The following is a 27,822-nucleotide window of genomic DNA, read 5'->3' on the forward strand; positions in this document are numbered from 1 at the left end:
TCCCTACCCCCAACGAACTATTCAATAAATTGTTTCTTTTATAGGAAAAAGGGAAAGTAGTTAAAGAGATACAAGAGACAGATAACCTACCATTACAAGCTGAACCAATCAATTACAGAATTGCAAATTCAATTTCAAGGTGAGTCTATTCCTCCTGTGGGGAGGCGGGCTGCGGGGGGGCGGGGGGCGTCTCCTTAAAAATCCAGTCAAACCGGATTGAATCCTTAGCCCCAAGCACACAGTAAACGCGGATAGACTGATTACTTAAAGATATCCTACTTTTCCTATGCCAGGCCCTGGGCCAGGTCTTCCGGGCACAGGAAAAGGTTAATGCCATTTACAGACTCAGATCCAACTTGGCATAATGTAAAGCCCAATGAATAAAGGTTTTAGACAACGCGCGAAGAACACAGCAGCCGATAAGCAAGTAAGGTTTACATCACATTTTGTGGAAGCTCTCCTTCCCATTTTAGCTCCTGCGTTCGTTCCCTGAGCAAGCGCCCTTCCTAGGGGGCGAGAAAATAGGCGAGCTCAGAGAATAGAAACGCCGGTAAGCTGGCGGGGAAAGTTAGGAAATAGGGAAAACTGGGGGGTGGCGGGGAGATGACTTGCTCCAAGACTAGGTTCATCCTGAGTTTGAAAAGAGAGTACTTTTGTTACTTTTCTCCATGTTCCAAATCCCCGGGATGAGAAATCGGCGGGGCGGGAGGAGGCGTGTTACATCCCTGAGAGACCCTCCCTTGGCTCCAGTGGCCACATCCCAGGAAACCTAGGAATCTACAGCTGACGCCTTCTAGAAAAGGACCCACCCCAGCTCCCTAAGAAAAGGAAACCCACGTGACGGGAGGGGGCGGGGGCGGGAAACCAGGCGACCCCGGAGCAAGCGCGGCCAGGGGCGGGGCCGGGGCCCCGCTGCTTCGAGGAGTCGCCCGGCACAGCGGTTCGAGGGCGGAGGGATCGCACTGGGCTCTGGGATCGCAGCACACGAGGACAGAGGACTCGCTGAGCGCGCACCGCGCACGCGGGGCCGAGAAAGAGGGGTTTCGCTCTGCTCGCACCGGGCACGGGCGGGGCGGACGCGAGCCTCTCGCGCGGGGAGCCGGGAGCCGGAGCCGAAGCCTGACGTCGCCTGGGTGCTGACCGCTGCCCTTCCCCGCTCGGCACCGCCTCCCGCAGCCGGGGAGGGGCCGGGGCGGAGCGAGCGAGCCGGGCAGCGCCGGGGAGGAGCGGGCGCGGGCAGAACGCGGCGCGGGGCCGGCTGCGAGGGTCCGCGGCGGGATCGGCATCGCTGCGGCTGTCTACGACCCGGTCCCCGGCCGCCCGTCCCACAGACCCACCTTCGCGGCGCGGCGAGAAGCGCGCGGAGCTCCGAGGGAGCGAGTCCCCGCGCGCGCGGCGGCTCGGCTGCTTCCCTCCGTGGGAGGTCAGGCTCCCGGCTCTCCGGACCCGCCAGGCGTCCTCGTCTCCCGCGGGGCGGGCCGGCTGCGGCGCCCGGGGCATGGCTTCGGCGGGCAGCGGCATGGAGGAGGTGCGCGTGTCGGTGTTGACCCCGCTGAAGCTGGTCGGGCTGGTGTGCATCTTCCTGGCGCTGTGTCTGGATCTGGGGGCCGTGCTGAGCCCGGCCTGGGTCACGGCCGACCACCAGTACTACCTGTCCCTGTGGGAGTCCTGCCGGAAACCCGCCAGCTTGGACATCTGGCACTGCGAGTCCACGCTCAGCAGCGGTGAGGGCCCGGCGCGCCGCGACCCCTGTCTCCCGCCCCGGACCGCCCCGCGCCCCGCTGCCTGGACGGCTACCTCCTCTACCTCCCACCCCCTATTCTGTGTACCCCGACCCTAGTCCGTCCCCTTCATGCTGGCCCTTCGCGGATTCTCGGGCTCCAGCCACCTCTCCGATCCCCACCCCTCCCCTCTCCCCAGTCCGGGTCGCCGAACCTAGTGCGATGCCCCACGCCCTCTCCTCCGTGGCCATTCCTCCGGCTCTGGAGTAACACGTATGCTATTCTGGGTAATTGTTATCATTTCAGGCGAGAACCGTGTGGTTGTGTTGAAAATGAAACGCCTTCCACACCCCCGTTAAAAAAAAAGTAAAAGCGCCCCAACTCCACCGGGATGCTGTGGGCTCTCTGCCTTCCCCACTTTCCTCTCTCTAGGAGAAATTTGCCTGAGTTTACCTCTTGGTGCCCGGGTTTCTGTCTGTTGTCCTCCTCTTTATCTGGCTTGTCCCCGATGAGTTTCGGTTTGGATTTTAGTTCCTTAAATTTTTGAGGGATGTGGAAAGTTGGGAGAGGGACAGGCTTTAATTTCCTTTCCTTTTTTGGTGACACGGTCCTTGGTTAAGAGTTGCTCTTCCTTCTTTCCCACTCCAAATGCCTTCTCTGTCCTCCAGATCTTTCCCTTCTGCGTAAGGTACTCACAAGATGCCTGGAAAGTTGTGGCTTATTCAGGCAGTACTGGAAGCTGCAAAGGGATGGGGTGGAGGATGGAGAAGGTAGTCCCCAGGGGAGGGGGGCGGCTTTACTGCTTTACTCTCTCCTTGAGCCCCGGTTGCCTTCCCCTGCACTCCAGTTACGCCCTTAGCAGAAATCTGCCAAAATTCGGATTTCTTCCTGCAAACCGCTATTCCTTGCTAATCTTGATTCTTCAACTGCTGGTGTCAGTGCAGAGAAAGGGGAATAAAAGAGGACCTGGCTGTGATTTTACACACCTACACGTGCACCCCTGAGAAACTCATTAAATTTCTTCGTGACAGTTTCATGTCTTCTCTGGGACTGTTTATAAAGCTTTACTGAAAACGTGTCAAGTTCTAGGCAAGTTAAAATAGGAAAAAAAGCCACAAAAATCAGATTTACTTTTGTCTTTCTTTTCTTGTTATAAGGGAAATTAGTTCACTTGCTTTAGTTTCTTCCATAAATTTGATTGTGTTTACTTACAAAAGGCTTTTTTCTTTGATATTACCTCAAAATTTCCATTGAAGGATTTTGCTTTGTTGCTTAATTCACTGTGGAGGGGACTGGTTGGCAGCGGGAGGTCAACATTTAGGTCTTTTAATTCTTTCAGGGTTGGTTGTTTACAACTAAAGATAAAATAAATCGGTAAAATGCCTTTCTTCAGTAACCAGGGGATCCAAATAAACTTTGGAGAGAATATCTTTTCTTTCTCTACTCCAGTAGAAATGGAAATTTATGTAGGAATGCCAGCTTCAGCACGTCTCCTTAGCAACCTGAATCGTTTGCCCCTTTCTCACTGTCTCCTGAAATAATAGCCCCCTTATTGCATAAAGACTTTTCAGATAGGTTAGAGAAACTAGCTTCAACTCTCATTTTCTTTTCAGGCCCTTTTCTCTCGACCAGGAATGTGGGGAATGGGGAGAAGACAGCTCGAGTTTGTTGAGCGTCTGCAGTGTTTGCTAATTTCCTAATTGCCTCCATACCCATTTATCTCTGCTTTTTTCCTCTCTAAGCATGGAAATAGGGAGACACAAGCTTAATGCAAATATAGTGATAATAGGACTCTGCAAGGTAAAAATCAGAGACTGGTACAGTTTCTGATTTTTTTCCCCCTCTGAGCCCGTTATTCTATCCTCTTGCAGAAAATCATACTCCAGCATTTATTTCTTTTTTCGTTCCTGAAAATAGTTTTTATCCTAGGAAAAAAGTATACCTCAGAAGCGAACGGGGGTGGTGGAGATGGTTTGGTTGGAGGCTATCTGAAACAAGTTCTTGACTTGCTTTATGTAGTAGCAGTTCGTTTTTCCTCCCCATGGTGGTGGGTGGGAAGGGTGCAGGAGGAAAGGAAACACAATATGGAAAATTGCTCCATCTCGCCACTTTACAAAGTCTGTTTTCTTATAGTGTTTGGTGGACTTGAAGCTTCTGTTCACCAGTATTCTGAAACAAGGGGGGAAGCTTGAAGTGAAACGAGCAGTTCTTTTCTTGCCCGTTCCAAAGGGCAGGCAGCTTTTCTCAGTCTGTTTGCTGTGTTGAACAGCAGGGAGGGCAATGTCTTCTCTGAAGATTTTAAGAGATCCACTTCATTGTCTCTCGAAATGAATTACCTCAGGAGGAACCACCAAGGACAGTTTTACTGAAGGCCCTTTACCAGCATCTTCAGGGCTTAATTAAAAACCTTTGTCTTAATTAGAACTAAAACTGCCGTGAAGAGGCAAGCTTGTAAATACAGAAGGGAAATTTCAGGCATGTTTCTACTGATGACGGTGTGTCCTACTTAGGCCCAGTTTTTACAGAAACTTTCCTCTCAGCCATTATTTTTACAGGTGCGTTTTTAATTTTGGTACCAAATATGCGTCGTTTACTGCTTATAACCTGTTTTATGGTTTTAAGCAAAAGCAGAACCATGCCTTTTTTGTCCTGGTGTATTGAAGGTTGCGTCAGCACTTCTAGTATGAACCAGTTGGTGTCGGTCAACCAGAATGCTTTTCTCTGGTGTCCCAATTCTGTATATGGGGGACTGCCCAGGCATTCATCTTTAAGCTATAAATTTCCCAAAAAGACCAATGAGAAAATGGCTAATAGACTGGCATTCACAGTGAAAACATGAAAAGAAAAAAGAAAAAAGATAAAGTATGTTTGTTAGGAAGTTTAGAATAGGTAGTCCTCACATGGCTGTCAGCCACAGAATTTCTAAGGATGGTTTTCCCCACTTCTGATTTTGGCAGTGTTTTAATGCATCTTAAATATTTCTTTTAAATGATAGTAATGTTTTAGACATTTGTTTAGTCACATTTAATTTAGATAACTTTTTTTCTAGAATATAATTTGTATAGAGTTTCACAGCCATAGCAATTACAAGAGAAATCCTTAGTACAAATAGGATTACTCAGTGTATACAGAATGCTGATACCCTAAACTTAACTTCAAACATGCTGTATAACCTCTTTGGGTGATTTTATGTTTCTTTTATAAAATTTATAAATACATAGCTATTTCATATAAATCAGATTGCTTTTTTGATGTCTGTGTTACTTATTGACTAAGCAAAATGCAAGTATGTGCAGATGGCCAAATGAACACAATTTACTGAGAGTAATTTTGGAATATAACAAGTGGCAATTATCTATCTTTCTATCCACAAAATACTTGATCAGATAGTGCCTTTTTCATACAATATTGTTAACATCATCCATGCACTGTCCTAAAAATAGCTATATTTATAACATGAGTCACTAGCAGTTTTGAAATGGCAGTGCACTGTATGCTAATGACAGGTGAATATTATTATTTTCAGTTGACAGGGGTTCTTTTAAGAGTGCTTTGTATGTAGCTCATTTTTAAAAAACTGATATAAAAATCCACTTTAAAAGGCATTATAAGAAAACCTGTCTAAACACCTGCAAATCTTAGAAAACTTGAGGTACAGTGGTTCAGAGTTCAGATGTGTATCATGTATGCATATTTTGAATCCATACTTTAATTGGGAAACTGGATTTCCTTGGAAAACTTCACAATATGATTTACTTCAGGGAAGGTTCAGCTTGTTGCTTGAAATGAGTTGATACTGATGCATGTTTACAAATAGCTCGGCAAGCCGGGGAGGTCATGACAGTTATGCTCTATTCTGGCTTCCTAAAAAAGAACGAACTAGAACAAAAGAATTTATTTAACCTATACAGTGTAGACTGATGGAAAATTATTCAAAGAGCAGCACTTAGCATTGAAACTTTCTTGTTTAATAATCCAGAGAAAACGAAGTATAACATTTCAAGATCCTCATGGTGATTTTCTTTTAAGGTCTCCTAAGATTCTGAAGTTCCCCAGATTGACTTTTACAAAGGACATTTTAATTTGTGGGTAGATATAATTCCTCTTTTGCTCACAATCATAGAATGATTGTAATCTCCAGGGGGCCATTTAGATCAGTCTTTGTCATCTAAGGGCTTGATGAATATGTGAGAAGCCTGGCCTTTCATAAAACTTTTCAAAACCAAACTGAAACAAACAAAAGCATATTTCAAGCAAAAGATTTTGCCTGCTGTCAGGAATAAATTTGAAGGATCACTTTCAAGTTTAATAGTGAGTAAGCCAGGGAACCCTGGAGTATTGTAGTCCATGGGGGTCACAAAGAGTCAGACACAACTTAGTGACTAAACAACAGCCACAACAACAATCCTTTTCACTAATATATCTAGTACTCCACCATTTCCCTAAGTGGGCTTGGTGGTGGTGGTGTTCAGTTGCTAGGTCATGTCCGACTCTTCGAGACCCTATGGACTACTGTTCCCAAATAAGTCCCTGGATTATATAACTTGAATATCACAGCAATGTTTGTATGAACTATCCTAAATTATAGCATAATCCTGTAAGACGGCAGAGTAGTGTTGTGAAGAATACACGAGGGAGGCTTTGGATTCAAACTGCCCTGAACTTGGCCACTTCCAATCATATGACCTCATAAAACTTAACATCTTCACATGGTTTGCCATGAAGATTAAACATACATACATACCTGCTCATTAGGGTTGCATTTCTTCCTTATTGTATATTCAGAGAAGCAAACCCAAAATGATATATTCTTTTTCATTAATTGAGGACTTTTTCTTCCTTAGGTGGTAAGCTTTTTTTTTTTTTTTTTTTTTCACACCGAATGATTAAATATGTTGTTCATCTCAAATTTAAATTTTGAAAGGTACTACTCAGCATTTAACAGTGCTCTTGGTTGATCCTAATCACAAAATTATTACCTACTATCTGCCTTTTATTCAGTACTATTCCAGGCCAGACATCTCACTTATTCCCAGTATTGAATAAATTTGAAATGTAGGTAATGCTACCCCATATATTATTGAGAAAGTGAAAGTGAAGTGGCTCAGTCGTGTCCAACTCTTTTCGACCCCATGGACGGTAGCCTACCAGGCTCCTCCGTCCATTGAATTTTCCAGGCAAGAAGGCTAGGCATTTTTGTACATTTACCAAGTTCTCAATCGGTGGTAGAGAAAGGTTTTTTCCAAGAGTGTTCCAGTTATTAAAACTGGAAAACAAACCACCTCCAAAGTTAGTGGTGTCAAATAACATTTATTTTATAATGTCCATGACTTTGGTGGGTCAGGAATTAAGATAGGGTGTGATGAGGATGGCTTGTCTCTGCTCTTGGATGTCTGGAGCTGGGGCCCAGGGTGATTTGAATGGCTGGAAACTAGAACATGCAGAACTGCAGGATCCTCTTCCAAATGGTTTCACGAGCTTTGACACATTGGTGGGAATGGCTGGGAGGCTGGACTCAGCTGGGACTGGCCTGTCTAGCATGGTGGTCTCGGAATAGTTGACTTCTTACAGGATGAGTAGTTTTCCTGAGAGCAAGGGTTGGAAAAGAACCAGTCTCCTTTCAGAACCAGCCTGGGAAATCAGAGGAGCCATATGTACAGCCCAGATTCCAGGGGAAGAGAACTGGGTTCTATTTCTTGATGGAGCAGTGGCAAGGTCACATTGTAGAAAAGCATGTAGGATAGGAAATGCTGTTGGGCCACGTTTGCTAGTCTGGCACTAGAGTCTAACTACAAATCTGCCTTCTTTCTTTATTGCCTCTGAAGAACAAAGACAACTACATAGCTCCTTTCTTTGAGAACTTTGAATCAATTCTATAAATAATGTTTGGCTGGGGTAAAAGCTGCCCTCAACCAACACATGGCTTTAATGATTAGTCACTTGTATGGGATTACTCTGGATTTGGAAGGAAATGAACTCAAGAACCTAAATTGCCTACAAACAGACAATGCTTTTCTCTGTCTATATATAAACACCTTAAGTCATTTTTGGTTTACAGTCTCAAAAGGATCAAACTGATTGAGAATGCATGTGTGCATGCTCAGTTGTGTCCGACTCTTTGTGACCCCATGGACTGTAGCCCACCAGGCTCCTCTGTCCACTGAATTCTACAGGCAGGAAAACTGGAGTGGGTTGCCATTCCCTTCTCCAGTGGATCGTCCCGACCCAGGGATCAAACTCATGTCTCCTGCATTGGCAAGTTGATTCTTTACCACTGAGCTACCTGGGAAGCCCCCATCTGGCTTCTTAATTTGATACTTTATGTTGCATGATAAAATTTTTGCCATTTTAGAAAGTTTTGTATGAGTCTGATGAAATGGTTTGTACATGAACACTACAATGTTACAAAGTTAAAAATTCCAGACAGTAGTTAAATTTTATAGTGCTAGAAAGGTATGAGAGTTGCAGAGGTTTTTTGTTTGCTTGTTTTTTTTTTTATTTTAATAACATGATTCTTTTGATAATTGCCCATATGTTGAATCACAGAATCATAGCACATTTGGACTAGAAAAGATATTTTTAAGTAATCTTGCCCAATTGAATTTATTGCATAGATAAAAAAATGAGGTGAGACAAAATATTAAAGACTCAACAGAGAGATTGTACTTAGCCGTAGTATTTTTGCAGGATGGGTTTTCAGAATTTCCAGTGATATTGCGGATAGCTATCTCTAGGTGTGTGAAGGTTTGTTGACTACCATCATGTATGGAAGGGCTTCCCAGGTGGCACCAGCAGTAAAGAACCCTTCTGCCTACGTAGGATACATAAGAGATGTGGGTTTGATCTCTGGATCAGGAAGATCCTCTGGAGGTGGAAATGACAACCCATTCCAGTATTCTTGCCTGGAGAATCCCATGGACAGCGGAACCTGGGGGGCTACAGACCATGGGGTCGCAAAGGGTCGAACGCAACTGAAGCGACTTAGCACACACAGCACATCATATATGGAGCTTTGGTGAAGAAGTTAAGGAGTACTGTGAAATAGGTATCTACTTTTTACAAGATTATTTATCATCCAAGATTTCATTTTCCTATGGAATTTAAAGAGTTTTCAAATAGACTTATATATGTTTATCATCATCATGTTTATTTGTTTATCATCAAAATTTACAGTTGCTGTGGCTAGTCCTTAAAAATCAACAAAAAATTGTTTTTCTTTAAATTTCTCCACAATCGTCTACTTTAAAACAACTGCTTAATTTTAAGTTGAAAACCACTTCCAAAAAAGCCTTTGGAAGCCAGCCATGCAAGTTTCTTAAATTGACTATATGCAAATAAATTTTACTAGATCAACTTCTTACTGCATTCTGGTTTTATTTTTTTTAAAGGTACACTTATTTATCAAGTGACAGATTTTTCCTTAAGCAGAATTTCATCCTCACATGTCAAAGGTCATGGACAGTTAAATCTTACCAGTCTTTTCAAAGTATTGAATCATCTCCCTTGAAAATTAGACAAGGACACCTTCTTTACCCTTTTTAGCTGCTATATTTGTTTGGGAATTTTGAGACATTAGTAGACCATCAATTTTCTGTTCTATTGTAGTGTTGCTTTTGGCACCAAAGACTCTCATTAATAAAACAATAACCCCAACAAAAATGAAGCATCCATGGTTCCCAGAAAACCAGGAAAAAATATATCTAGATTATTTTGTCTCTAACAGCTTATTAACTGTTGTGAGATTTTAAATGATAGTTTAATGAGCCATTTTTTCAAGATAATGTCACATATATTGATTCTATCTTTATAAAATATATGTTAGGCAAAACGATGATACAAAATAGAAGTTAGGACCTCAAGTCACATAGTCTCTATGCATGAAAAAGCACACCCACGAAAGAACTCAAATTTCCATCGAAGGATTTTTCTGTCATGTTTTAAGGTCCTTAAACCAAATGTTCATTGTCATGCGTAGCACTTTGTGAATGCAACCTGGAGTCTATCCCTAGCACTAAGAGGTGACTTAAAGAGAGACATGTCCAGGGAGGGTCTTTCCTATCTCCTCTAATGTATCCAAGGAGTTAACTTCGTTGAAACGTATTCATTGACTTCCTAGCAGGGAGTGGGCTTTGTCCTGGTACAAAGTCAACCAGTCTTTCTGGTGGTGAGAGCAAGGTGATTAATGAAACAAACGGCTTCTTTTAAACAAGTTGATGAAATAATATAAAAGTACGAAGTAGTATGAAGGAGAAAATAAATATAAATTCACCTTTTGCAGGGGGACAAAGAAGGGCCCTCATCTAAAGAAGCTTGTTGACAGGGAACTGGTAGGAGCACTAGCTTGCCAAACTTGTCCTTCCATATTTACTAGGGGTGTCTTAATACTGATCGTGGGTGACTGGCTGGCTGTCATCCATCTGCTCTTTGATTATTATTAGCTACACTAAACCCATCACAAAAGCTTTTTAGTTGCTTAGAGGCAGGTCACCCACTCTTAGTCTTGGCATGGATTTTCTTCTTGTTGTTTTTCCAAATAATGAAGTTATTCAAATTGTAACTTTCTTAGGTTTTTTCCAAAGAATGGAGAAGGAACAATCTTTGATGTAACAAACACATCACAAGTTTATGTACTATGATTAGTAATTACTGTTGAGAAATACTGCTGCTGCTGCTGCTAAGTCACTTCAGTCGTGTCCGACTCTGTGTGACCCCATAGACAGCAGCCCACCAGGCTCCGCCGTCCCTGGGATTCTCCAGGCAAGAACACTGGAGTGGGTTGCCATTTCCTTCTCCAATGCATAAAAGTGAAAAGTGAAAGTGAAGTCGCTTAGTCGTGTCTGACTCTTTGTGACCCCATGGACTGCAGCCTACCAGGCTCCTCTGTCCATGGGATTTTCCAGGCAAGAGTACTGGAGTGGGTCGCCAGTGCCCTCTCCATTGAGAAATACTAGTACCCATTAATATTAGTTACCATCAAATGCAGATGTAAGCTTTCGGATATAATACTTGGTAAGAAACAGCACTCATTAGCAGTAATGGTGTCTTTCTTTTTTGTCTAAGTACTGAAACATACTCTAATAGTAGGGCTTTTGCTAAGCACTGTATACAATGGTTTTATTTGGGGGAAAAAAACACCATATGATACGGTGTTTAGAAGATAAATCATATTTCCTCCAAATTCTGTGAAGCAGCTGAGCTGAAGTGCCCCTTTATAAAGGAAAAAGAATGTGTGTTCATCAAGCATCAACACAAAACAACTCAAAAGCCTTGAACGTAACTGTCACAGATTGAAAATTGATAGCCTGTTTGGCACTCTTAGACCACCAGAATTACCACCAAAATGTTAGTAAAATTGACCTGTACTTTGAGCATTAGAATTGTTGTATTTTGTATTTTGATGGTTACTTGGGGTCATTTATGTGTTTAAAATCAGGTTGGTACTGTACTTTGGACCCATTTTTTTTAATCCAAAGATGGGCCTAAAGAGTAAGACTTAAATTGTATTGTTGCCAACTTGATTAACATGAGTTTTAAAGTAGGTGCTTCTTTCTGACGTTGCACTTAACTTTCTGCAATCCGCTGCACAGTGTCTAAACTCTGTCATTTTATGAAAGACACATAGTTATTGGCCATAAATATTTGTTTGCACGTGAAGAATGTTAGTTTTGATATTAGTTGTTTGAGAAAAGAGATGGTCCTTGTAATTTTTGAAGTTAGAATCCAGACTCTTCTTTTGGCTGCCTTTTTTTTGTATCTCATGGAACAGTGGAAAATTAATGCAATGCTGACGGATTTAGGTCAGGATGCAACTTAGCCAAGAAAACAAAGTTTAAAGTCCCTCAGTAATGGTTCTGGTTTTCCATTTCATCTGCCAAATGCAGACTAAACTTTAGGGAGAACTTTTGGATAACTTGTGAGGCAGTGTCAAGATCATAGGAGAGAATACTCTTCTAGGTTGAAGACGGAATGATTTTTATTGCAATTATAGATACCGTTTTGGTTAATATTCTTCTGCAGAATTCAAAGGTAAATATATAAGTGCCTGTCTGGCAAATTTGAATGTAACTATAAAAGTTATTAAAATCAATATTTTACTTTGTGATGAGAATTATAGGAATAGTGAGAATCGTGCATTAAAACATTAGAATACACTTGGGGAAGTACTACCCAGTCCAGCTGTGGGAGCTGAATTTATAAGGGTAAAAATCTGTTTCTTCATTACTTTTTAATTATATCTAATTTGCTAGAGAAGTGACAGTTGTGTGCTCAGGGATTTACATATGTAGAACTCATCTTAGCGTATAAACAATACCTACAGAATTAAATAAATTAGCCAGTGTTTGATGAGGTAAAGGTTTTGAAATAAGACAGGTGAAGGAAAGCTTTAGGCATTGGTGTGGTACACTGACCTTGGCTCAAAAAAGTGTGGAAAATGTATCATCATTTAGATTTTGCCTTTCCCGAAAATCGGAAGTAAATTTTGACCATGAATTCCCCAAGGGAATGTGAAGTCTCCAATTTGGCAGCTGTAATGTGGCCCATAGAATTTTCATAATGCAGTAGCAATTTCAGGCCAGTCTCATGTATTAGACTGTTAAGTAAGTCAGCACAATTCTGCAGAATACTAAAGCATTTATAGACATTGGAGGCTCTGGCACCAGCTAATAAAAATACCTTGAAAGAGGATTTGAATTTAATTCCTGAGTTGCATATTAATGTTGGACTTGATGTTATGATATAAGGACTGCCCAATTTTTATTCTTTTACTACAGGGAAATTATAAAATTGTGTGTGTATTTTATATATATATATATATATATTTATTATTTTTTCCTTTTCCTTTTTTTTTCTTTTAGAGAAAGCTCTCATAGGGAAGTGCATACTTATCTTAAGCCTTGACTTTGGTAGGGGCAGTGCCAATGCCTCCAGTGTGTCACTGTGTCAGTTTTGCCAAAATACTCTTAGGTGGAAGTACAACCTGAAATGACAGCCTCATTTCAGGTTGTATTTCCATTTCCAAAACATCGCTTCCAGCCTGTTTGAGACCTAACCAGTTTATGGACCAAGGCTATACATTATTTCCTCAAAACCGATTATCACTTATTTGCTCAGGTCTTAGAAACCAGACTCAGGTTTCAAATCAGCTGGCCTGACATTGAACAATGACCAGTTTTAATTGTACGGAGCACTGCAGTTTGTGAAACAGCACTATGGCCGCTGATGTTCTGCAGAGCTGGTTTATGTTCACTGCTCCACTACAGTATCAGTTTATCATTTATAGAAATGTATAAAACTAATGCAGAGTAATAAATCTCTAAGGACTCTTAACACTTCATCTGATTAAATACTGTGGGGGCTATAAAATTGGGGAACTAAGATTGATACAGAAATGAACCAATTATGAGAACTTAAAATAGATGATTTTTTTGAAGAAATGGAGCTGAAAATTGAGAATTTTATGATATTTCAATTTGTTTTGTAGATACTGAACGTGGGATAGTAAGTATTTGTGGCATGCAAACCTTCTAATGGAAAAAGCAATTCGCATAGAGATTTTTGGTCATTTATTATGCTATTAATGTAAAATTGGCCAAGTCCTATAGTATATAACAAAATATTTTATATGTATATATCCTTATTAAATCTACATTTGCTAGGTAAGTAAATATATATCTTTGTAAACAGGAATCCCAGCCTATTAATTAATGGCCATTAGTAGTTATCTGTAAAAGTATTTTTGATTTGTTTTATTCCCCATTTCCTAGTTTTGTTCAGTTAAGAAAGAGGAAAGTGGTATCAGACCAATCTACATAGTCCCTGACTTTACCTCTGAGGCAGGTCCTAATATTTGGACACTGGATTCTGTTGCTGTTTACTGAAAGCGACACTGGTGCTAAACCTTGAAAACTGCCCTGAGCCTTCTTAACTATGGTAGCCGTATCAAACCACTTTTTCAACCTATTGATTGATACTCAGCTGGTCAGTGAGTTAAAGCTTTGGTCCTGGGCAACCTGCCTGAGTGATTCATTCTGAATGGTTATAATGACAACAATCCCCAAACTTGGCACTGTCCACCAGGGATACAACCTCAATACTTCAGTCTCAGCCTCAGCTTCTGGCCAGGACAGTGGCAGACATATGTGGCCCACTTCTAGTCTAGTCTCTCTCGGAAAATAAAAATGACTTTTCTGCTTGAGTCGGCATAACTACGGTTGTGGCCCAAAGGGAAGAGTAGCAATATCACAACAGTGGAGATGCTGGATTGGTGCTCTTTTTTCACTATGTCTGAAGTGACTTTCTCATTAGCTACAGCCTCAATACTCGAAGTGAATATAGGACATATAGAAGAAAATCAGAACTGGTTGTATTCATTTGCTTTTTAAAACTATTTCCTATGCTGTAAGAGGTTCTCTTCCTTCTCGTAGCTTCTATTGTACTTTATTGGCTTTCCATATGAAATAAAGTATTACTGTGTTAAGGAAATTGAACATTATGTGAGATTAGGATTATTTTTGCAGTTATCTGTTGCTATACTGGATAAGCACCACTTTGTACTCCTGTACTAGTCTGTTTATCAGATTGACTTCATCTTGAAATTATTGTGTCTGAGAGGCCTAGAAGAAAGTTTAGCATTTTAAAATGATATACAGGCATAGACCAGAGGTCAGTAAACTATAGTCTGAGGGTCAGAACCAGCCTCCCACTTGTTTTTGTAGATACAGTTTTCTTGGCACAACCATGCTCATTTATTTACATACTGTCTTGGGCTGCTTTCACACAGCATGGTAGAGTTGAGTAGTTATAACAGAGGCCATGACCTGCAAAGCCGAAAATATTTAATATCTGGCCCTTTATAGGGGAAAGTTTGCCAGTTTTTTTTCCTTAGTCTTGTTTTTTACAAAATGCAAATAAATAACATATTTTTACTATTTGAGGATATTTAAAGTAGAGAAAAGTGATCAAAATTCCTGTTTTATTTCGGATTGAAAATTAGAAATAGTCAAATGTATGGCAACTTATGCCTTTGGGGCTATTTGAAAGAGCTTATCAGAAAAAGACAATCTGTTGTGCTTATATTTTTAAGATATTTTTTAAGTGAGTGAATATTTAGTTGTATCTTGATTTAAACAAAATTAATACTTTAAAAATTCTTATTTATTTAAAATAAATTGGAGAAAGTTACTAAAAGCAATAATCTTTTTATGAAAATAATATTCCAGCCAGAAAATTGGCTCTTAAAGTCTCCAGGGATTTGATTGATGTCTGGGTAGATTGATGTTATTATTTTCTTTGTACCTCAAACTCTTGGATAATCATGAAAATTTGATTTATTATTCAGAAATTTCAACTTTCAACTTTTCAGAAGGAATTCTCTTATGTTAAAGTACAATAAAATAGTGCTATGAATAAACTTTTTCAAAGAAATTTAGAGACTTCCAAATGTAAGAACTATTATTTTTTTTTTTTTTATTCAAAGCTACATGATGCTTTTATGGAACAATAGCAACAACAACAAAAAATCCCCATAGTATGGCTATCCTTTTAAACTTTAATTGAAAGCCAGATATGCTTTTGTTTGAAGTTATGTTGCTTTGTTACAAATAGATGGCATAAAAAATGCTCTGCACTCTCTGGTGATTCATCTTTATATTTTAAGGAGTGTGGATTTGTTCTGTTTTCCCCTTGTTTGTTTGTTTCTTGAACGCTGTGCAAGTTCTAGTTCACTGCCAGCTATATATCCAGAATTTACTAGGAGGAGAGGATATGGAAGAGGATGCTTGAGGAAGGGTTATGTAAGTGTAAATAAAAGAAGTAAATCTTAGGGGATTGTAGGTTTCTCTACTTGCCCCTTATCCTGCAGTGGCAAAGGGCGTACTTTGTAAGCTTTCTGGAGGGATAATTTCAAAGTACAGCATCAAAATATCATGAGTTCTTGACTTTAGATAGACTGTATTGCAATTTAACCACGGGTTAAAGTCTATTTTTCTTTCTTGCACATACATTAAGGTGAGGGTCAGAAGAGGAACTTCCAAACAAATCCCACAGAAGAATGTTCACTGTATCATTTTCTATGATGCTTCCTAAGCTGAGTGGTGCTTTTATATATTCATTCTACTTCTTAGCAAACATTCTACCCTTGTAAAATGGAAAATGGGCCAGTTTTCTGTCATACTCATTCTAAATCTATTGTATAAGAAGTGACAAATACATTTCAGCGAGGTTTATGTTTCATTCAGGGCATGGTAGACTCTTAAATCTGTACAGAGGCCTGCATGTAGTAAGTGGTCAGTATATGCTTACTGTTAATATGTGTGAATGAAGAAAGGAGCCAGGGAACTGTTTAGAGTCCATTCTGGCACCTTGGGAATACTTACTTTCAGAAACCATCCCTATGGTGGTAAATGTAACAGTAAGATTAGAATGAAAGGAAAGAGAGGAGGAAAAAACAAACAACAAATCTTCCTGATGCTAATTTGCTGGGAGAGTTGTTTTCATGGGGGGGAAAGAAAGGCAAATAAAAAGTTGAGAGGTGGGGATTCAATGCAAAGGAAGGATTTCTAAAAGAACAGCAAAAAAAAAAAAAAAAAAAAGTACTACAACCACTGCAACAACATCGATGAGAATCAGACATAAAAGCCAGACACAAAATAAATATCACAGAGTTAAAAGCCAGACATAAAAGTGTTGATAGCATTTACATAAAGTTTAAGAACAATCAAATTGAATACACAAATAATGTTGGTTTGTCGCCCAGGTGGGAGGGTGATTATTGACTGTGGAGGGGCACAAAAGAACCTTCTGGGTGGTAGAAATGTTTTATATCTTAATCTGGATGTGTTTACATGAGTGTGTACATAAAATTCATTAAGTTCGCTACTTTCTGTACTTAATAATTGTGTACATAAAATTCATTAAGTTCGCTACTTTCTGTACTTAATAATTGTGTACATAAAATTCATTAAGTTCCCTACTTTCTGTACTTAATAATTGTGTACATAAAATTCATTAAGTTCCCTACTTTCTGTACTTAATGATTTGTGCACGTTATAGCTCAATAGAAAATTTAATAATAATGAAAATAGGTTGTAGAAGGGGCATCAAATTTAGTCTGAATGCTTAATAGAATCCTTGGAAGAAAAGCATGGCAAACCCATGGTCTAAAAACTGCTTAGCTTAACATAGGAGACTTCTGAATAAGGACATTTATAGTAATTTTTGTTGCAAAACATTTCAAATCCCAAAGGATGTTTAGTATGCAGTAAAATCGCATCTATTTAGCTGTAGCAAGGTGACTGCTGCTGAGCATAGTTTACTGCTTTAAAAAAGCAATGCTTTTCTTTTTTTCTTTGCAGACTGGCAGATTGCTACTCTGGCTTTACTCTTGGGTGGTGCTGCCATCATTCTCATTGCATTCCTGGTGGGTTTGATTTCCATCTGCGTGGGATCTCGAAGGCGCTTCTATAGACCTGTTGCTGTCATGCTTTTTGCAGCAGGTAAATATATTCATTACTTTCAAACCAGTATTAAAGTTTCATGAACCTTTCTACCATCCTTCCCTCTCATGAAGAAGCAATATGTGGTTGCTATATTTACCTACAGGTTCAGAGGCATTTGTTATATTTTAGGGTAAATTGGCTAAAGCTTATTATAGTATCAGTTTTCAGTGTATTAAAGCATTTCACATAACACGGTGGCAATTTCTAAAATTCTAACTAAAACGTGAATAAATAGTGTCTCTTGCTAGGGCTCTTGCTTTAGGAATTACAGCAGGTGTATTTACCAATAGTCTTTCTTCACATATATTTTTTTCTTCCTTTTACTGCCCCCATTGATGATCTTCAGGCAGTGTTATCTTTTTTTTTCCTGACATAAAGCTACAAAAGAGAAATCCAATATGTGTCCCCTTAAAGGTACACATCTGTTCTGAAATAAACACAGTTACTCTGAAAAATCATGATGTATAACATGAACCATCAGGCAATTCAGTTGTGTGAGGTCAATGGCATATTCATTTAGCAACCTTCTTTCCGTGAAGCACAGCTTGGATCAACCCAGGTAAAATCAAAGTTTTACTAAAAGTCAGGGGCTGTTTAGAAAAGGGGCTTATAAAGCTAAAAGCCCAGCACATTATTTGATATGGGTTTAATTTTCATTTATAAGAATCTTCTTAAATATTCTTAAAAATGACTCCAGCTGAAATATTCTTGTGGTACCTTCAATTTACCCTGTCAGTCATGTCTTATTTGAAGACTGCAAAATAAGCCTCTGTGACTCTCAATAATGAAGACACTGACAGAACCATCTAGCCTGTTAGATGGATTTTTTAAAGCTGTTTAAAGATGGGGATAGCTGAAATTTCTCAGGATTTGAAGGGTCATTGGATCAAAAAGTATAAAATCAGAAGTGTTCTGCTGCCCCCTGCTGTTTGTGTTCGTCTTCTTATACCCATAAGGACTTGTCAGAATGCAAAGGTCATAAAAAACAAACCTCCACAGGACTGAAAGAATGTAGAAATAGATCTAGTTAAAATCTCTTAAGTGACTTGCTCAAAATCACATAGTAGTTACTGGTGGACCTGGGGCCAGGAGGCTACTGAACCTTAAACTGGTGGTTCATTCACTAGTGAGTCCCTCATTCATTCAGTCACTGTTTATTTGGTGCCTGTTATGGACTGTTCACTGTATTGTGACACCTATAAAACTGGCTAAATAGCATGGCAGATACTGTCTAATAGAGTAGAAAACGCTATTACAAAAAATATTTTGAATTCTTAGGCAGATACCATAGTATCATTATTTTGTTGATCTCATGTGTAATAAAGTTCTCTATTGTGAACACCATGAAGATTCTCCTAAAGATTCTACCACTCTTCTCCACTTTATTTCTCAGTTCATGGATTTACCAAGACTCTTTTCCTATTATTAGAATAAAACAAAGTAGATATTTTAATTGTAGTATAAGTTTATCTTTGCAGCTAGGATTTATTAACATAGTGATTAGAGAGTCAATCATAATAGTATTTGATAAATTTTTCTGAAATGATATGATTCTTTAAAATGAATTATGTTTTGAACAATTTTTAGAATACTCATATGTTTCTGATTTATGAAGATCTTAGAGGCATGGTAGGCATTATCTTGTAAATATCCAGTGTTATTGTGCTACTTAGTTACCATCCCATTTAGCCTTCAACTTACCCCATAATGGCATACGCAGAAACTAAAGAAGTCTGTTGTTTAACGTACCTATTATAAACATTCTTACAGAAATAACTAGAAGTTCCAGTTTTTTCCTCAGAAGTTCTATATTTTTTTCCACTTACAGCAAAATTCATGAAAATGTGAAAGTACTGGTTGTAGCAGAAAACATTGTAAATGAATATAAGTTAAAAGTAATGGATTTGGTCAAAAAGTTTTTGCTTTAGCTCTTGCTGCCACAAGTATTAGTAAATTATAAAATAGTAAGACAAACTCCTACAGCAGTATTCATATGTTATTCTACCTGCTGAGACCTAAAATGATCATTATACTGCTACATTTTGAAAATGTACATGTGCTGAAATTTAATTTTACTCATTCTCTTTTGAGACTGTGCTTATAGAAGCTTTCTTTGAAATACCATTAGTTTAGTGTTCACTTTGCATATAAGCAAGGTAGAACTTACTGTTTATTTGAAACATGTCATGGAAAGGTTTCTCTCTCCCATCTGCAAAAGCTATGAGAATTGCCTGTAGGTGATTTCTGGAAAAGATATTTATTACACATAATAATGCACTTATGATTTGGGTGTTAAGATTAACAAAGTTGGAAAATCTGCCTATTTGAAACAATGCTAGCTAAAATCACAGTTGTTTATCTTACTTGCTTCTTATGAAACATACTTAACTCTAGTGGTTGGCTTGTCTCACCAGTTTAGTGATTCTTTGTAAACGTGTATTTGGGGCTGTTTTCCCTTTTTACTCACTGTGGTCTACTTGAAAATGGTTTGTGTTTCTCTGCTTTTCTCACAACGTTTTCTTCTGCAAATAATATTAAGCCTTATCTTGGTATTCACACACATAGGGAATGATATTTACCTCAACAAAGAAGTAATTCTTTTTTTTTTTTTTTGCTTCTGCTAAGACATGTAGTACATAAAGTCAAAACAGACATAGCACTACCACTTGGAAACATCTCTACACAGAACTGTATCATGAATTCAGTACCATATGCAGTGCCTGGTACTCCGGGGCACTCAGGAAATAGTTGAATGAAAAATAGTTGAATGAATGATGGAAAAATGATTGAGGTGTGTGGCTTATAATCTGATAGGAAAAGACAGGCATGAAAACAACTAGCTAACTGTAAATCAGTTTTTCTTAATCCATTGCTGTCTTGGGAATTTATGAAGCAGCAAGTTTCCTATGACCACAGATTTAAGACCAAGACAGCTCAAAAAGTAATAGTTTGGAAATTATTTTTCATATATTCATTTTTCATTCATTTATTTAACAAATACATGGTGGGTGCCTATAGTATGCAACTACACTATCCTGGCCTTAGATAATATACTCTTAAAGGTTTTTACTAAAAGCTGGTGATTAAGTCTTATAAACACAGGGAAACAAATTGTAAAGGTTTTCATCTTCTCTTTTTCTCTGAGGTCCTTGGTTTAGGGTGGGCTTGTACCTACTTGAATAATGGCTAGAAGAGCTAAGAGCTAGTCATTGCTGCAGCCCATCTAAATCATCTGTGTTCTACAACTCTTCCACTTTTTGGTCCTACAAATATAGAGTTCAGAATAATATATTATTTATAATAATGCTGTTGATAATGATAATAATTAACTGGGCACCTACCTGCTAGACCCATGGCACATTCCTATCTCTGCTATAACAGTCTTAAGATTAGGTATTTATTTTCTCTATATTATCAGTGAAGAAGCAGGATTAGAAGGGTTAAGTAATTCTCTGGAGTTGTCCAACTAGTAAGTCACAGAGCCAGGGTTTCAATTCAGGGTATCACTCTGATTTGAGAGCCCAAGTGAAGTTTCACAAGTCATCTGTTTTGGGGTATGTGTAACACGTAGAAAAACAAGAGCTGAATCAGCCTTGAATTTTTCAATTCATTTGTCAACTGTGTACTGTGGTTGGGGTCCATCTTATAACTCAAGTCACTTCATCTTCTTGGGAACAATACCTGAAGGACAGCAGCAACTCCAAGTGTTATAAAGATCACAGACTAATCAGTCCAGCATGGCTGAACCCTGGTACATCCTGGAAACTGTGCACATGTCCAGTACAGTTGACTTAGAGCATGTTTATTTTTTGTGTAATTGATAGTGACAGATAATGCATGATGAGATTCTGATACCTGACATCTAGTTCTCACTAAAAACTTAGTGCAATTAGAAGGGTTGCCTTTTTCTGGCTGCTTTTTTGTTGTCTGGTTTTGTGAATCTTTCTAGGCCCTGCCCTACTGGGAGTTAGAATGTGCTTCCTTCCTCACACCCCCCACCCCTGCCATGGCCTTTAAGACAAGTTGCAGAAATTGTGAGTCGTTCATAATCCAGATTTTAAATAACAGGATCCCCACTAATTGTATTGTTAAGGATGTTTCCTTTCTTTTTTTGATGCAGAAAGCCTCCTGTAGATGATTGTTCATGCAGGATGGGGATATTTTTTTGGGGGTGGATCCTGCACCTGCTTTCCATCTCTGACTAAAGGCTTGTGTTTTGCAGCCCTTCACACTGTCCTATCAGGAGCAGTGAGATGGCTGGAGGTATCTCAAGTCTAGATTTTGACAGACAAATCAGTGTCCAGCTTATATTTCACACTAAAAAGGAGTTCTTCCATTCGCAGATCTTTATCCATATCAAACTACCCTTTGGTTAGAACAATTTACAGTATCACCATCAATAATTCATTTCATAGGTACTGCTTACCTTGAAGTAGTAACAGATTAAATTAAAAGGGAAGGAAATGGATAGCTTCTTGTTAACCTTTCCTGTGTAAATGCTTTTTATTTTCCAAATGATTGTTTCCCTTATGCAAATTTGATAGAAGACTTGGCTGGATAGTCCAATCAATTCTGCTTTTAAATTATCTTCTAAATCTGTAGCTTTTTTTTAATACACCACCATTACTGCCTTAGTTGAGAGAATATCTCTTCCTCAAGTGGAACATCTCAGTTCCCAAATTTGAATCTCCCCCTAATTTGTTTTATTTTTCTGTTTACTTAAAACTGTTCATGTGAGTCTTTCCTTTCCCTTTCCTAGAATCCAGTTACTCGGTTTTTCTTTTATAGTCTTTCTTTCCCTGACCTTTCCCACTGACATTACCTAATCATCACTTTGCATAGGTATCCATGCCCAGACTCACCTCCTAGGAGCCTGTTCTTCTCCAGTTTCCTCCCCATTTAGTCTGTCTTGCACACAAACACATGAGGTATAATTCTGAAATACAAATCTGGTCTTATCATTTGCTCTTTTTGTTTCCCCAGAGGCAGAATCTAAGGCATGAGTCAAGTGCAAGTACTTAATCTGGGAGGTAAAAGAGCAGATATGAAAAATGAGACAGGGAAGAGAAGGCAGCCAATAAACAGTACATTATCAAACCAGTTGTTGCTGTAAGCACCTGGAGCTTCATCTTCCCGGAAAAATTCTGGAAACCAGCACAGAACATGCTCTTCAGAGTTACCTCACTGGAAAGACTAGGGAATTGGAGTATTTATAAACCAATTTTGATAGTCATTGGTAAGGGATGTTGATGATGATGATGGGGCAACAGTAGTGTTAATTCCCCAGAACACTGTGTCTGCCCCACAGTCAGACAAAGTAGCTTTAGTGGCCAGGGGAAAAGTCGGGCAAAGAAGTGTAGGTGCTGACACTTGGAAGTCAGGCTGACATGTAGCGGAATGATGAGAAGGAGAGTATATGGATAGGGTACCAACAGCATCTATAGTTCAAATAACCTCTGAGATGTCTCCCTATAAAAACCAGTCTTATTATTGTTTATGACACACTAAGCCTTTTATAGTCTAAACCAAACACCTCCATGTGACTGTACCCTTCATTCCATCCATGTGAATTTTCTATAGGCACACCCTCTTATATCTAAGTTTTATGGCAAGCTGTCTTTTCTTCCTAGAGGTCTTTTCATCTTTCTCTTCAAGAACAAGTTCAAATAGTGCTTCGTCTTTGAAGCTCCCTTCTTTCTCCAGGCAGAAGTGGTACTTGGAGTATCATTAGAGCTCAGTAAACGTAATGAATGGATTCTAAGTGAACATGCCCTACTACTACTGTAGAACGCATTTGTTTGTATCTGTGTGTCTGTATCCATGATAGGGTATGAAATATCAAAGGACATGGGCCATGTCTTATCTGTCTTATCCCTTTCACCTAGAATACAGTGGGCGTCCAATAAATATTTGTTGAAATATTGAAATATCCCCATGTTAGAGAACATTGACTATTTCAATAATGAGTGTTTTGAATATTTCAGTATAGAAAACATTGAAAAATACCCCCTTAAAGAAAACTAGAAATAACATAAGAACCTCTGAGTTCTTGTCTTGTTTCTGTCTGCACAATTTCATGGCTGGTAGTTTTGTTGCTTCTTTTCCAAAAAGTAGGGTGAGGGGATAAAATGAACCTCAAATTCCCTTCAAATTCTAAAATGCTACACAACTTTACTTTATGCCTCTGAGATAGAGCATAGAAAATACCATGACCAGCATCTGTTATGTTTCATTGGTTGGCAGTAGAGTATGGTGGCATTTTCTTCAGTTCTGGACTCTAGATTTGTTTGTTTTTTTCCTTTGCAGCTCACCAAAAGTCAAGGAGACATTTTAACCTGCATCTGTATATTGTATTAAATGAAGAAAATCATTTACAAATGCAGGCTTATATTTTTTCTCAGTTTTGCATTACACACATTTTTCTCAGTGATTCCAAAGAGAGTAAAAATAATTAAGAAGCATAAAGCATTTTAGGGTCATTTTCATCTGGCAAACAACACAAAATTCTGTCTCTAAGAAAGCTGCTCAGAAGAGTGGAGGAGGCCAGTGAAGCCTAATGGAGTTGTATTTTTTTTTTCCCACTAGAGGGAAACTATATCTTTGTATTATACCATGGAGGCCAAATATTTGCTAAATAAAACACATTGAAATGGGTATTAAAAGCAGGCTAGGTAAACACCTCACTCCAGGGACTGACTGACTGACAAAGAAGCAATATAATCCTTTTAAAATATAATTCAGATCAGTTATTACTTCTCTGCTCACACTCCTCTTGGAGCTGCTCATCACATTTAGAACAAAATCCAGACCCCTGACCATGGTTCACAAGACCACTCCTGAATGGCCTCCTGCTGTCTTTTCCATCCCATCTCATGTTGTTCCCTTCCTTGCTTTCTACTGCTGTACTGTATCTGCAGCATCCTTACTGATATTCCGCTATACATAATGTGCTCCTTCATTTGTTACCTGCCTGTGCCCTCTACCCAGGATCACTCACCTCCTACTGTATTGACCTGCACCCCTCACTTCATTCAGGTCTGTATTCTAATGACTCCTCATCCTTGTATCTGGTTTCAGAAAGGTCACGTCACTCCAAGTCTGAGCCTTATCGAAAGTAATGATTTTGAGGAATCATGCCCTCATGAGTCTTCTGTATTTCATCAGTTTTATGCCAGAGACAGGTGACTGTTATGTAGACTTTCTAGGAACATTAATCATATTGGTAATAATGATATTTTACAGGTACTGAGAATAGATGAGAGTAGATTTTAAAGCACGAAATTCCAGTTTAATTAGACATGCTATCCATCCTGCTGCTCTTTTTTAAAAAATGTAAACTGAATCATTTTTTACTGTTTCAAAGTTTATTCTTGCCTCCTACACATTATTCACATTTTTGTTGTTGCATTTTGGAATTTATGGTATTTTTAAGATGAGTTAAAGAAGAATCATTTTAACCCAGAATTTATGTTATATATTAGGGATGGGCAAACTTTTTTATAAAGGGCCAGATAGTAAATACTTCTGGCTTTGTGGGCCACATGGTTTCTGGTGCATCCATTCAACTCTGCCATGGTAGTATGGACAGTACATAAATGAATGAGCCTGTGTTCCAGTACAACTTTTTTCAAAAATAAATAGCAGACCAGATTTGGTAGTTTGCCAACCCATGTCACATACTACTGTATCTCAGAGTTTCCAGGGAAAAGGTTGTCACTTTCTTTAGAGTGGGAGCCATCATATAGTAGAGATGCATCTATGAGGCAGATGCATCTTGTAAATTCTTGTTAAATTGATTGAAATAAAAGAGAAATTATGTAGCAGTTGTAATGTTACATAAACTAGAAGGTTATGATTTTGAATGGAAGATATCTTCTCTTATGTAATCCAGCATCTCTCATATAAATATTTTACTAAGTATGACTCATCACATTTCCGTTAGCCCTGACTCAGAATTAAGATTTAACGAAGAGGTAAGAGCTAAGTTTTGTGTCCTGTTATGATAGACATCATTAGCTTAGGTTTTCTAGTCTGATTATGTTCCGTGCCTTCAGAGACTTTATTCTTTTTTGAAAATAAGTGACGTATAAATATATAAATGTCATCTATTATATCTAATAGGGTATGAGTCGGTGTGCCTTTTGACAAAGATGACTTTTGGACCCATTTTAAGAGATGAGAGGTATAAACTAGATGAGAAGAAAAGACTAAAAATAGTAATATAAGTAAGGACATCAAGGTAGGATTTTCTCGAATATTGGGCTGAGTTAGCTGATAGTGAGAAGTGACAACAACAAAAGTACATCTTGAATCACAAGTATACCAGTTTAATCAGTACAAATGAATTCAGATTCCCTAATTTCTCAAGAGTATAAATAAATAACAAAGGTTTTTAGCTGGTATTTGGGGTCACTATTCTTGGGAAGCTATTTACAAGTTTTATATAGTAAAACAGTTTACCTAAACTAGTACTACTTACTTGCCATAAGAGTGATAATTATATGTGTTTGTAAACTGAGAATCACTACTTTGTATGTTCATATAAATTAGTATATTACACTATTTCATCAAATACTATTATAGTAATTTGCTATTTATTAATAGAGTAATCCTTACTGTACTGTGAAATAGTGTTAAACAGAAAAAGTTGTCAGTATTTTAAAGTATACCATCTAGAATAAGCAATGCTTCCAATTTTTGACTTTTTTATTTGATTAAAGTGTAATTCTCATACATATGTATATTTGTATATCATTTTATTTCCTGTAAATAACATTTTCCTAATTTTGATTTGTTTTTCTTCTTTCAGTTGTTTTACAGGTTTGCAGCCTGGTTCTTTACCCAATCAAGTTCATTGAAACTGTGAGCTTGAAAATTTACCATGAGTTCAACTGGGGTTATGGCCTGGCCTGGGGTGCAACTATATTTTCATTTGGGGGTGCCATTCTTTATTGCCTGAACCCTAAGAACTACGAAGACTATTACTAGAACCAATAGTCTCAAATTAAAAAAAAAAAAATCAACCATCCAACAAAAGGATTACGTCTGCATTTTTTCTAATTCATCATTTTCTAAAACACTTGCGGAGCATCAAACAATTTGCTCAGTTGATTTAATATCTTTTGCCTTTTGGCTGTCAACATCATAACCAGCTTTTACATCCATTTTAGGGACCTGCACAAATTAAGAGAGCTGATTAGATATAGGCAAATGCTGCAAACTTCCAATATATTCATGTCACTTTTCTTGACAAGCGAAGGGTCTATATGACAGCAACTATTGTGAGAAACTAGTTGGAATGAGAAATGCCTGAATCTCCTATTGCCTGCAGGGGAACAGCTGGCATAAACAACATTTAGAAGTTCTTTGCGCTGACAAGGATTCCACTGTTAGAGTCCTTATCGCCTGCTTATCCCATCTAGTGACTATATTGGTTATTTGCTTGAGTGAACTCTTGAAAAGTAAACTTCCCTTCAGCATCTAATGGGGGTTCTGAATGTAACTGGGTTAATGATACATATTCCACCTACGTTTTAATGGGAGGTTATGCTTTGGCAATGAGCATCTCTATGGGAAGGGAGTCAAGATTTGGAGACATGTGCATTTCATTATGTGGTTAGAAATTGTGCCTCAGCCATATCTAGAATGAGGAAAAATTGAGAATCTCTGTTTTCCCTGGGGCAACTAGAAAGAAATATGCATGATTGCTTTTGTCCTAAGTACCCTTTAAATCACTTACCAAACATTACAGCAAACAATTGTGCATATGTAACAAGCTTAAGTATTTTTATAGAAGGTGAGCCGTTAGTATAAATGGTAATAAGTTGTTCCCTAACCCTACACCTGCATTTGCCTATTGCACATAAAATTAATATTTGCTCTAGTGAAGTGATTTGAACACTAACCTTGTACACATTGTTAAGAGGCTTAGATCGGTATTCACACTTATTTACTGTACAAAAGTGCATATAAAAGCTTTTGCTCTATGTTCTCATTGGAAAGTGTTAAATAGAATTGTATAAGAAGAAAATCGAAATGGTGTTAATCTGAAAATTAATGATTCTTTTGTAAGCACTGTAGTTCAAAAGAGTGTAGCAATTAGGATGATCATTTTGTTTAAAAGTCATTAAAATAGAAGGCTTCTTTTTCCCCAAGTATTTTAAATGTCTTCATTAAAAAAGGAATAGTGATAGATTTATATAATTGTCAGTAGAGGAGTAGAATTCATCTGGTTTTCATCTGGTTATCACCTGGTCCTCTGAAGTTAACTAATGGGCTAACTGATTTGTGCACACAATTAAGATGGATTTGTGGTAAGGGAATCATTTATTGATTGTTCAAATGGAAGGAAATAATAGGGAATAAGTTTGCAGCGAATCTTACACTGCAAACTTGTGTTAATCCTGTTTAATATACAAATTTGGATAGTTTAATTATAAACATATTTTTATAGCAAATATACAGTTCTAATATAAAAGTTATAAATAATTATTTTTGTTAACAAGGACACTATTTGGCCCTCTTGCAGAAAGCATTGGAGAAACCATTTAAAAAATACCTATATTCTGTTGTATTGCAAAATCCATTAAGAACAGGACTACATC

The 27,822-nt window shown here is 38.4% G+C and overlaps 1 protein-coding gene across 1 annotated transcript; it reads left to right on the forward strand.

Moving 5' to 3' along the window:
* The first annotated feature begins 1,225 nt into the window (after nucleotides 1-1,225).
* On the forward strand, nucleotides 1,226-26,224 carry TMEM47 (transmembrane protein 47). The gene is made up of 3 exons (NM_001076262.1): nucleotides 1,226-1,724; nucleotides 17,075-17,215; nucleotides 26,028-26,224. The coding sequence occupies exons 1-3, from the start codon at nucleotides 1,499-1,501 to the stop codon at nucleotides 26,204-26,206; spliced, it is 546 nt and encodes a 181-aa protein (NP_001069730.1). The 5' UTR covers nucleotides 1,226-1,498; the 3' UTR covers nucleotides 26,207-26,224.
* Nucleotides 26,225-27,822: the final 1,598 nt, after the last annotated feature.

Source organism: Bos taurus, chromosome X (genome assembly GCF_002263795.3).
Source record: "Bos taurus isolate L1 Dominette 01449 registration number 42190680 breed Hereford chromosome X, ARS-UCD2.0, whole genome shotgun sequence".
NCBI lineage: Eukaryota > Metazoa > Chordata > Mammalia > Artiodactyla > Bovidae > Bos > Bos taurus.

Coding starts and splice junctions, on each gene's coding strand:
- TMEM47 (NM_001076262.1), top strand. CDS start 1,499: ATGGCTTCGGCGGGCAGCGGCATGGAGGAGGTGCGCGTGTCGGTGTTG. Junction 1,725..17,074: donor CGAGTCCACGCTCAGCAGCG/GTGAGGGCCCGG, acceptor TTTTCTTTGCAG/ACTGGCAGATTGCTACTCTG. Junction 17,216..26,027: donor TGTCATGCTTTTTGCAGCAG/GTAAATATATTC, acceptor TTCTTCTTTCAG/TTGTTTTACAGGTTTGCAGC.